Here is a 12,707-nt window from a genome sequence, read left to right as displayed (position 1 = left end):
TCATGCTCTGTCTCTCTCTGTCCCAAAAATAAATAAACGTTGAAAAAAAAAAATTAAAAAAAAAAAAGAAAACAAAGAAAACTTCCTCTTCTTTTCCTAATATAGTCACAGTCATTCAACAGATACAAATTCATGGGGGTTCCAGGGTGGCTGTCAGTTGATCATCCAACTTTGACTCAGGTCATAATCTCACAGTTCATAGTTCGAGCCCCACATCTGGCTTGCTGCTGTCAGCTCAGAGCCTGTTTCAGATCCTCTGTCTCCCTCTCTCTGCCCCTCTCCCACTTATGCTTGTTCTCTATCTCAAAAATTAAAAAACATTTATAAAAACAAACAAATAAATAAGAACTCAGAAGATACTAGAATACATAAGCAAGATAATAGACCTACAAAAATGAATTCAACACATAAAGGAATTCAACACATAAAGAGTGCAGGGTGGGTGAAAAGAGAGATAGATATAAATGATTACTACAAAATCATGTGATAATGCTAATAAAATGACACATAAACTGCATTTAATACTTCACACAAGTATTAAAGGATGATGTTTGAAGTGACTTAAGTAAGAATTTGTTATCTTCATCAGATAGGAAATGTTTTGTAAGCAGAAGGAACAGAACGTATAAGACACAAAAAGGTCATTGCATACTTGCTGGAACTACAGGGTACAGTTGAATTGATTCATGCAAGAGATAAATAAAGAATGGTTAGAAAGGAGGCTAAAGAGATAGGCAAAATCCCGAATATAAATTCATTACTCTAAGGAGTTTATAGCCTTCTAGAAGGGAACTATCAGTTTTATGTTAAAAAATAATTAAAATATATATTTTAAAAAAATCATTCTGGTGCCAGTTTCAATGCCTTCTCCACTTCCACAAGCTCTCTTTATTTATAGTATACACTGTTTTTGAAAAAGGAATTAAAGTAGTTATTCCCAATCTTCTGTCACCAAATGAAATATTTATTAGCTTTTGTGAAAAAGGTCTGTTACATAGTAACTTCTAGTTAGTTAAATAGTCAAGAACTATTGTTAAATAGTTAAATTTGACTAGTTAAATAGTCAAGAACTCACATTAACTAACAGATATCTTTGGATTTTAAATGTTTTGTATGCTCATCATGGAAAATTTTGAAAAGAGTAAAAACAAAAACAAATCTCACCTAAAATCTTAGCCTCCATACAGAGGCACTATTACATTTTTTAGTACAAATTAGACTCATAAAATTTAATTAGCTGTTTTTTTTGTTTTGTTTTGTTTTGTTTTGTTAAACTTTTTTAATGTTTATTTATTTTTGAGACAGAGAGAGACAGCATGAACGGGGGAGGGGCAGAGAGAGAGGGAGACACAGAATCAGAAGCAGGCTCCAGGCTCTGAGCCATCAGCCCAGAGCCTGACGCGGGGCTGGAATTCACGGACCGTGAGATCATGACCTGAGCTGCAGTGAAGACGCTTAACTGACTGAGCCACCCAGGTGCCCCAAAGCCCGCTAATTAGCTGTTTTTTTAATCAATTTAATAATAAATTGTCAGCATTTTAATAACTCTTTTGGCAGTTCAATATGTTATTTTTAAAAGGTATATTTTCCCCCATTATATGGATATAATATTAAAAAATGTATTGGGGCGCCTGGGTGGCTCAGTCGGTTAAGTGTCCAACTTCAGCTCAGGTCATGATCTCACAGTCTGTGAGTTCAGGCCCCGCGTAGGGCTCTGTGCTGACAGCTCAGAGCCTGGAGCCTGCTTCAGATTCTGTGTCTCCCTCTCTCTCTGCCCCTCCCCTGCTCATGCTCTGTCTCTCTCTGTCTCAAAAATAAATAAAAAACATTAAAAAAAAGAAAAAAAAAGAAAAAAATGTATTTAATCTTATTTTATTGAACAACTAGGTTGCTTCTAATTTTTCAAAAAGTATTATAAAGTGATGATGGAAGATTTCTTTACATGTATCTGTGTGTCTTTGAAATGTATAATAAACTACAAAAATTTATCAGAAAATTTACATTTGAACCTATGTAAAACAATCTCATATATAAATAGCTATATGAATTTGTTGTCTAAAACTTACCTTTTTCTTTTTCTTTTTAACATTTCTATCAGGCAGAGGAAAATGATCTTCCAGAAATTCACCCAAGGTAATCAAGAGCTTTTCCTTATATTCTTTTATATCATGCATTTTAGTGTTCAGCTCATCTAAGATTCTAATGGGTTTTTTAAAAATTAAGAGAAATATTTTACTGATAAAATACATAAAATAATGAGTATATGTAACTGGTTACTCATAAAGTTGATCAAACACTTTGTTCAAACTTCGTTTGTTCAAACCAAATAACTAGCTTTATGAAAGTAAAATTCTCTGTTTAACATATAAGGAAATGACAGGTCAAGTCATTAATAAAAGGCCATGTAACTAACAGTTGGCAAAAATTAAAGTAAAACTCGCAATTTCTAATAAAATTTCCCCTATTTTCATCTATGTATTTCATGTTAACATTTAAAAAAACTTTTTCCTATTTCAAAAACCTAGAATACAAAAGTAATACCTTGATTCAGAAATTGTCACAACCTGATTTTTCAATTCACTGTGCACTACATTAAGAGATTCCAATATCTGTTGTTGTTCCTCCAACCACTGTTGCTCCCTTTAAACATGGAAAAACAAAACCAACAATAGCCAAATAAAACATTAATGCCAATTCAACAGATATCTGTGACTAAAGGCAATTATAATATAAATATACCTTTCCAAGTCTTCCTTTAACTTTTCATTCTTTGACTGAAGAGTAGAGAGTACCAATTCAAGATCATGTCTCAATTTTTGGAACTAGAACAAAACAATTCAAATTAATTACTTAGTCTGTAATCCCATAAAAAGTTATATTTATGAATGAGAGTGAAATTTACATTATTTGTTTAGGATAAATACTCAAAAATCAAGAGCAAAAGACCATCAGAAAGTCTTTGAAAGGAAAAAATACAGCAGATACTAAGTTCTTTGTAATATTTCATTTGTTAAACTCAAAAATATAAGAAGGGGTTTTGAGTAATAAATTTGAATTTCACACTAAAATCCAATTAAATGATTACGTTTTCAGTAATCAGGGAGATTAGGTGTCTTTTCTAAGAAGACTATACAGAAACAAACATGAATGATTATCATTCATTTAACAAATATTTATTGATCATTGACTACCAGGCATAGTTGAGAGAGTCAAGGATTCAAAGATGAACAAACAGGAGAATCCAAACAAGCAAATATATAACTGCAGAGAGCAATCAGTATCATGAAAAAAAAAAAAAAAAAGTCAAAACAAGAACACAGAAATGAGGAGCAGGAATGGCTCTTTTAGGTAATATGATAGGGAGAGACCTCTCTGATCAGGTTAAAAGTATCACAGCAGATAAAGACAAGAGATATGACACTGACAATATCTAGCAAAAGAATGTTCCACACAGAAAGATTGTAGGTACAAAGGCAATGAGGCAAGAATATGTGTGAGGTATTTGAGGAACACCAAAAGAACTCTGTGTTGCTACAGCAAATTACAAGAACATCTGGATTTTTTTTCTAGTATCTTTTTGTTTTTTTAACATATTAGCTAGTATTCCACTTTCTTGATGTCAAGAGTTTACCTGAGCTTTTTATACATCTAAATCAGTGACAGTTTAAAGTTGTCTATTATAGGGGCATCTGGGTGGCTTAGTCAGTTGAGCATCCAACTTTGGCTCAGGTCATATCTCTCAGTTTGTGAGTTCGAGCCCCACATCAGGCTCACTGCTGTCGGCATGGAGCCCACTTCGGATCCTCTATCCTCCTTTCTCTCTGCCTCTCCCACTCCCACTATCTCTCCCAAAAATAAAAATGTAAACAAACAAATAAATAAATAAAATAAAGATGTCTATTATAAACCTTAGCGAAACCACAAAAAGGGGAGAAATAACCAAATAAATCAATAGTGTAAATAAAATGGTTTTATTTTTAAAAATACACAATTCAAGAAATTGGAAAGAGAGGAAAACAGGAACAGAGAAAAGGTAATACACATAGGAAAGAAAAATGAAGTACAAAGATTTCAAAGCAACCACACTGATATTATGTTAAATATGATCTAACAATAGAATTAAATTAAAAATAAATAAGAGAAAAGTAACAGGAAAAATTTGCAAATGTTTGAATACTAAAAACACACTTCTAAATCATCCATGAATCAAAGAAGTAATAATCTGTAAGAATATAAGAAATTATTATGAACTATTTGAAAATAAAAACAAAATAAAAATTTCTGGGGTGAAACAAAAGCAGTACTCAAATGAGAATTTACAGAACTAAAAGCCTATATGAGAAAAATGAAAGCTCTCAAATTAATGACAACTTCTACCATAAGAAAAAGAGCAAATAAAATCAAAAGTAAACTGAAGAAAAAATAATGATTAAAAAACCTTAAATCAATGATACAGAAAAACAAAAAGAAAACTGAGGGAAAAAAAATCAAAGAAACCCAAAGTTGGTATTTTGAGAAGGTCAACAAAATCACCCACGCTAATTACAAGAGAAAAAAGAACAAAAATTATTAACATTAGTTACAAGAGAGGTGACATTACTATAAACATTAAAATGGTAATGGGGAAATATTATGAACAAATTTATTAAACTGAACAAATTAGATGAGATGTACAAGTTCTTTAAAAGACACAAATTATACCACTCGTTGAGAGAAAAACAGAAAACCTGATGAGTCATAAAAAACCTAAATTTGTGGCTAAACATTTTCCCATAAAGAAAACTCCAGTTCCAAATGGCTTTACCTGTGAATTCTAACATTTAAAGTAATAAAAACACTGATTCTATATAAACTCTTTTGAAGAAAGAATACTTCTCAACTCATTCTATTAGGCTTGATATGAAAGCCTAACAAAGATGTCACAAGAAAAGTAAACCACAGACTGGTATCTCTCATTAACATAGATACAAAAACCTTAATAAAATTTTAGCAAACGAAGTCCGTCAATAAATTTAAAAACATTATTACACAGTGGGTTTTTCCTAGGAATGCATGGCTAATTAAACAGTTAATACCAATTAAAAAAATCAATGTACTGAGTCAATTAATTCAATATAGCCACAGGATATAAAATTAATATACAGAAATCTGTTGAATTTCTATACACTAATAATGAGGTAGCCAAAAGAAATTAAGAAAACAATCCCATTTATAACTGCACCAAAAAGAATAAAATACTAGTAATAAAGTTAACCAATGAGGCCAACCAAAGATCTATATTCTGAAAACTATAAAACACTGATGAAAAAAAATTGGAAAAGACACAAATAAACGGAAAGATACTTCATGCTAATGGACAGGAAGACCAATACTGTTAAAATGTCTATACTACCCGAAGCAATCTGCAGATTTTATGCAATCCCCGTCAAAATACCACCAACAGTTTTCACAGAATTAGAACAAATGATCCTAAAATTTGTACAGAACCCCCTAAAAACCTTAAATAGCCAAAGCAATTTTGAAAAAGAACAAAAGCTGGCGATATCACAATCCCAGATTTCAAAATATACTACAAATCTGTGGTAACCAAAACAGTATGGTACTGGCACAAAAACCGATAGAAATCAATGGAACAGAATAGAGTCCAGAAATGAATCCATACTTTCATGGTCAATTAATCTATGACAAAGGAGGCAAAAATATACAATGGGAAAAAGACCATTTCTCCAACAAATCATGTTGGGAAAACTGGAAAGCTACATGCAAAAGAATGAAATTGAACCACATTCTTATACCATACACAAAAATAAATTCAAAATAGATTAAAGACCTTAATGTGAGACTTAAAACCATAAAATTTCTAAAAGAAAACACAGGTAAGTAATTTCTTTGACATGAGCCATAGAATTATTTTTCTAGACATGTCTCCTCTGTCAAGGGAACAAAAACAAAATTAGGGGCGCCTGGGCGGCTCAGTTGGTTAAGCGTCGGCTTCGGCTGGGGTCACGATCTCACGATTCGTGGGTTTGAGCCCTGGGTTGGGCTCGGTGCTGACAGCTGAGTCTTGAGCCTACTTGGGATTCTGTTTCCCTCCCTGCCCCTCCCCCGCTTGTGCTCTGTTCTCTCTCTCTCAAAAATAAATAAACATTAAAAAATTTAAAAATAAATAAAATAAACATTAAAAAAACCAAAAAACAAAATTAAACTCTTGGGACCACACCAAAATAAAAAGTTTTGCACAAAGAAACCATCAACAAAACAAAAAGGCAACCTATTGAATGGGAGAAGATATTTGCCAATGATATATCTGATAAGGGGTTCAAATCTAACTATGTAAAGAACTTATACAACACAATGCCAACAAAAATAAATAATCCAATTAAAACTGAGCAGAGGACCTGAATAATCATTTTTCCAAAAAGGACATACAGATAGCCAAGAGACACATGAAAAGATGCTCGATATCACAAATCATCAGGGAAATGCAAATTAAAACAATTCACTACACACCTGTCAGAATGGCTAAAATCAAAAACACAAGAAATAACAAATGTTGGTAAGGATGTGGAGAAAAAGAAACCCTTATGCACTACTGGTAGGAATGCAAATTGATGCAGCCAGTGTGGGAAACAGTATGGAAATTCCTCAAAAAATTAAAATTAGAATTTCCACATAATCCAGTAATTCCACTACTGGGTATTTACCTAAAGAAAACAAAAACATTAATTTGAAAAGACACATGCATCCCTATGTTTACTGTAGCATTATTTACAATAGCCAAGACATGAAAACAACTCAAGTGCCCTTCAATAGACAATTGGATAAAAAGATACGGGGCGCCTGGGTGGCTCAGTCAGTTAAGCATCAGACTTCAGCTCAGGTCATGATCTCATGGTCCGTGGGTTCAAGCCCCATGTTGGGTTCTGTGCTGACAGTTCAGAGCCTGGAGCCTGCTTCAGATTCTGTGTCTCCCTCCCTCTCTGCCCCTCCCCCACTCATGCTCTGTCTCTGTCTATCTCTCTCAAAAATAAATAAACATCAAAAATTTAAAAACAAAAAACAAAAAAGAAGACATGGTACAATCTATACTATGGACTATTAGTCATAAACAAAGAATGACATCTTCCCAATTTGTAACAACATGGATGGATCTAGAGGTATACTGCTAAGTAAAATGAGTCAAACGGAGAAAGACTATACCATATGATTTCACTCATATGTGGAATTTAAGAAACAAAGGAACAAAGAAAAAAAAGGATATAGATAACAAATATAGATAACATATTGGGTTTCCAGAGGGGAGGTGGATGGAAGGATAAGGAAAACAGATAAAAGGGATTAAGGGTACACTTATTTTGATAAGCCCTAAGAAATGTATAGAATTGTTGAATCATTATATTGTATACATGAAACTAATATAATACCCTATGCTTAAATCAAAATAATTTATTATATCAACAGGCTAAAAAGAATTCATCTTCCCTATGAATTCAGAAAAAATAAATGACAAAATTCAATAATAATTTATGATTTTAGAAAAGACTTTAGGGGCGCCTGGGTGGCGCAGTCGGTTAAGCGTCCGACTTCAGCCAGGTCACGATCTCACGGTCCGTGAGTTCGAGCCCCGCGTCAGGCTCTGGGCTGATGGCTCAGAGCCTGGAGCCTGTTTCCGATTCTGTGTCTCCCTCTCTCTCTGCCCCTCCCCCATTCATGCTCTGCCTCTCTCTGTCCCAAAAATAAATAAATGTTGAAAAAAAAAAAATTTAGAAAAGACTTTATAACTTGTAACAGAAGGTAATTTCCGGGGCACCTGGGTGGTTCAGTCTTTTAAATGTCCAACTCACTGTCATGAGATCAGACCCTGAGTCGGGCTTTGCGCTGACCATTGGGTCTGCTTAAGATTCTTTCTCCCTCTCCCTCTGCCCCTTCCAAGTTCATGCTAACATGCACAAACGTGTTCACTCTCTCCCTCTCTCTCTCTCTCAAAAAAAAAAAAAAGGTAATTTCTGCAAGGGCATCTATGAAAAACCTACTGCTAACACCACACTTAATGATGAAAAAGAGAATGCTAGCCACTAAGGTCAGGAACAAGACAAAAATGTCCATTCCTACCACTTTTGTTATATTACTGTAAGTCCTAGAGCAGTACAGTAAGCCAAGGAAAACATAAAAGGCATCCAGATGGAAAGGAATAAATACACATGCCTCTGATCTCAGATGACATGACTAGCTATGTAGAAAATCTCAGAGCACCTACAAAAAGGCTACTAGAATAAATGGGTTTATCATACTCACTAATAGAAGACCAATATATAAATATTAATTTTATTTGTATGTACCATCAATAAATAATTGACAATTGAAAAAAGAATACCAGTTTAATAGCACTAAAAATACAAAATTCTAAAGGGATGAATTTGACAAAAATGCATAAGACCTGCACATCTCTGTTACAGTTTATTAAATTGTTTTTAAAAATTATGAATTGGGATGGGGCACCTAGGTGGCTCAGTTGGTTGAGTGTCCGACTTCGGCTCAGGTCATGATCTCGCAGTTTGTGAGTTCGAGCCCCACATTGGGCTCTGTACTGCCAGATCGGAGCCTGGAGCCTGCTTCGGATTCTGTGTCTCCCTCTCTCTGCCCCTTCCCTGCTCACGCTCTGTCTCTCTCTATCTCTCAATAATAAATAAACATTAAAAAATAATTTTTTTTAATTAAAAATAATCATGAATTGGGACACCTGGCTGGCTCAGTCGGTAGTGCATGAGACTCTTGATCTTGGGGTCATGAGTTCAAGCCTTCTATTGAAGGAGAGTTGCTTAAAAAAAATTAAAATAAAAAAAAATCAAGAATTAATATTGAAATTTGTCACATTCTTTCTGAATTCATGAGATGATTAAAAGTCTTTTTTTCTTTTTTAGCTTTTAGTATAGTGAATTATAAAACACTGATGATATAAATCTTAAAAATATAAACAAATGGAGACCTAAATAAATGCAGAGATCATACAGGGCTCCTGGATCTGAATTGAGACTCAGTATGCTAAAGATGTCAATGCTCCTCAAATTAAACTACAGAATCAGGGAAATCTCAGTCAAAATTATGGGACAGAATACCAGCCAACTCTAATATATAGGAAAATATAAAACAGTTCTGATAAAGAACAAAGATAGAAAATCACTCCCATTTTATTTCAAGATTTATTATAAATCTTAGGTAAATAAAACAATGTTGTCTTCAAAAAATTTTTATTTATTTATTTTGAGAAAGAGAGAGAGCACACAAGTGGGGAAAAGGGGCAGAGGGAAAGAGAGAATCTCATGCAGGCTCCCTGTTCAGGGTGGAGCCCAATGTTGGGCTCGATCCCAGGACCCTGGGATCCTGACCTAAGTCGAAATCAAAACCTGAACTGACACTCAACTGACTGACCCAAGCACCCTTAAAACAATGTGGTATTGACCTAAAGACAGAGGACACACAGAAAAAAAAGAGAAATAACCACAGAATGAAGAATAAATGTGGAGTCTAGAAATAGATCCACATATATGCCATCAATTAATTTTCAATAAACATGCAAAGGAAATTCAAAAAACAAAATATAATTTTCTTAACAATTTGTTCCAGAACACCCACAATTAGTATTCATATGAAAGAAAATACAACTTTATCAGTAACTAATTCCATATAAAAACATGAATACAAAATGGATCATAAATGTGAAACTTAAAAAATTTTAAAGAAAACATTCAAAAAAAAATGTTTGTGACCTTAAGTTAGGCAAATTTTTTTTAAGATTTTATTTTTGGGGCCCATGAATGGATCACTCAGTTAAGCATCTGACTCTTGATTTTGGCTCAGGTCATGATCTCATGGTTGTGGGGTCAAGCCTTGTGTTGGGCTCTGCATCGTGACCATGGAGCCTGCTTTGCATTCTCTCTCTCTCCCTCTCTCTCTCTTTCAAAAAAAATAAATAGACTTAAAAAGAAAAAAAAAAAGATTTTATTTTTTAAGTAATCTCTACACCCAACATGGGGCTTGAACTCACAACCTCAACACCAAGAGTCACATGCTTTTCTTACTGAGCCAGACAGGTGCCGTTGTGCAAATATTTCTTGTATTTATTTAAGCACAAACCTTAAAAAAAAAAAAAAAACTGATAAAATGGAGGTAATCAAAGTATGCCTGTCTTCAGGATAGGCCCCTGGTGGACTCCTGAAGGATGACCTCTGAGGTCTTGTAATATTATACCTGATAAAAGTGTTTATGTAGGGGTGTCTGGTTGGTTCAGTCAGTAGAGCATGTGACCCTTGATGTCAGGGTCATGAGTTCAAGCCCCACTTGGGAATGGAGCCTATTTTTTAAAAAAAGGGTTTATGTATGCCTGGAACCTTAGGTCACTTGGTACCAGTTTTATTAAAGAGTCTATTCTAATCATGTGATTTATGGTGAATGCAATTGTGGTCTAAAGGGCTAAAGCCCAAGTAGCTGAAGTCAGTCAAGGAAGCCCCACATGCATAGTGACTGACTCCGGATAAAAAACCCTGGACAACAAAGCTTAGGTGAACTTCCCTGTTTGACCACACTTTGCACATTTTGTCACATTCAGCTGCAAGGAGAACTAAACACATCCATGCAAGTCCATTAGATAAGGACTCCTATAAACTTAGTCCATGTGTGTTTTCCCTTTGCTCATTTTAATCTGTGTCTTCTCACGGAAATAAACTGTAACCATTACAATAGCTTTTCTGTGTTCTGTGAGCCCATTTAGCAAATCACCAGACCTGACAGTGGTCTTGGGGAAAACCCTGACACAAATGGCAACACAAGTGGGATTTGCTATAATGACCCTAGCTCACCAAAACACAATGGAAGCACTATGTGGGAAAAAGAAGGTTAATGGGGCAGGGAATGATGATCTGATGCCTAATGTTTATACCAAGTCAACAAAGATAGAAGACAACAGCCACAACGTGATCAACAACTGCAGGCAGGGGTGCCTGGGTGGCTCGGTCGGTTAAGTGTCCAACTTTGGCTCAGGTCATGATCTCACGGTTCGAGAGTTCGAGCCCCGCATCAGGCTCTGTGCTAACAGATCAGAGTGTGGAGCCGGCTTTGGATTCTCTGTCTCCCTCTCTCTCTGCCCCTCCCCCACTCACACTCTGTCTCTGTCTCAAAAATAAATAAACATTAAAAAAATAATAATTGCAGGCAGAAGTAGTCAATGAAATTTAGAAATAACAGAAAAAATTCTCAGACACTTGGCTAACTGCATGTATAAGGAAATACAAAATAATGAGAAACAAGCTAAATATTCAAGACCTTTGTTATTTTTATCTGTAACAATTAAAATGAAAGCAGAGTGTTAAGGCCAAGGCTGGTATTGTATCTAGTTTGGATTTCAGTCAGTTCAAACCAGAACTGCTAGCCTTAGGGCTACTACCAAAGGGAAAATTATGGTGGACCATTAGCCCATGTGTCATTTTTTTTTTTTCATGACATTGAAAATTTGGTGACTCTTCTCAATATGAAAAAGAAATATTATCTTTCATTCTGGGAAAATGTTCATGTATTATTTATTATTTCTTCACTTCCATTTTTTTTAAATATTATTTATTTATTTTTGAGAGAGAGAGAGAGAGAGAAAGAGAGAGAGAGAGAGAGATGGCACAAATACAAGTGGGGGAGGTACAGAGAAAGAGAGGGAGAGAGAGAATCCCAAGCAGGCTCTGCACTACCAGAACAGAGCCCAATGTGGGGCTCAAACTCCTGAACTAGGAGATCATGACTTGAGTTGAAATCAAGAGTCTACAGCTTAACTGACTGAGCCACCTGGGCACGCCCCCCTCCATTTGTTTTTGTGTTTTTTTTTTTTAATTTGGAACTTCTACTGGTTGTTTGTACTTCTGAGTTGATAAGATAGTTCTCTTCTATTATTCCAATTTTCCTTTTTTTGCCATCCTTACTCTGTAGATTTCCATGCCTATAATCACCAACCTTTTTGTATTTATTTCAGGTATGTTTTCATTTAGAAAGGCTCTTGTTCTCTGATTGGTTCTTTTCTTTTTTACTGTTTATTTCTTTAATTTTTTTTTTTATTGAGAGAGAGAGACAGAGCACAAGTGGGGGAGGGGCAGAGAGAGGGAGGGAGACACAGCATCTGAAGCAGGCTCCAGGCTCTGAGCTGTCAGCACAGAGCCCGATGCAGGGCTCAAACTCACAAACCATGAGATCATGACCTGAGCCGAAGTCAGACGCTTAACTGATGAAGCCAGCCAGGCGCCCCAATGTTTATTTATTTTTGAGAGAAAGAGCATCCACGAGGGAGAGGCAAAGAAAGAGAGAGAGGGGGGGACAAAGGATCTGAAACAGGCTCCGTGCTGACAGCAGAGAGTCCGAGGAGGGCTCAGACCACGAGCTATGAGATCATGACCTACGCCAACTGAGCCAGCTAGGCACCTCTCTGATTGGTCATTTTATTATTTATTTATTTATTTTTAATTTTTTTAAATGTTTATTTATTTTTGAGAGAAAGAGAGTGTGAGCGGGAGAGGGGCAAAGAGAGAGGGAGACACAGAATCTGAAGCAGGCTTCAGGCTCTGAGCTGTCAGCACAGAGCCCAACATGGGGCTCAAACTCACAGACAGCAAGATCATGACTGGAGATGTAGTCAGTCGCTTAACCTACTGAGCCACCCAGGCAGCCCTGAT

At 35.4% G+C, this 12,707-nt stretch overlaps 1 protein-coding gene across 4 annotated transcripts in view; it reads right to left on the bottom strand.

Annotated features, from left to right (window-relative positions):
* Positions 1 to 12,707, bottom strand: part of CENPK (centromere protein K) — a 58,729-nt gene that overhangs the window by 27,431 nt on the left and 18,591 nt on the right. For all 4 annotated transcript variants that reach the window (XM_040452082.1, XM_040452090.1, XM_040452099.1 and 1 more), the window contains exons 6-8: positions 2,740 to 2,822; positions 2,542 to 2,640; positions 2,067 to 2,199 (exon numbers count right to left, since the gene is read on the bottom strand). In XM_040452082.1, the coding sequence (XP_040308016.1) occupies positions 2,067 to 2,199; positions 2,542 to 2,640; positions 2,740 to 2,822 (315 nt within the window). The remainder of the gene's footprint in view (positions 1 to 2,066; positions 2,200 to 2,541; positions 2,641 to 2,739; positions 2,823 to 12,707) is intronic.

This window comes from Herpailurus yagouaroundi, unplaced genomic scaffold (assembly GCF_014898765.1).
Source record: "Herpailurus yagouaroundi ecotype Mexico unplaced genomic scaffold, PumYag 29, whole genome shotgun sequence".
In the NCBI taxonomy this organism is placed as follows: Eukaryota; Metazoa; Chordata; class Mammalia; order Carnivora; family Felidae; genus Herpailurus; species Herpailurus yagouaroundi.
This window is presented reverse-complemented; position numbering and strand designations above follow the sequence as displayed.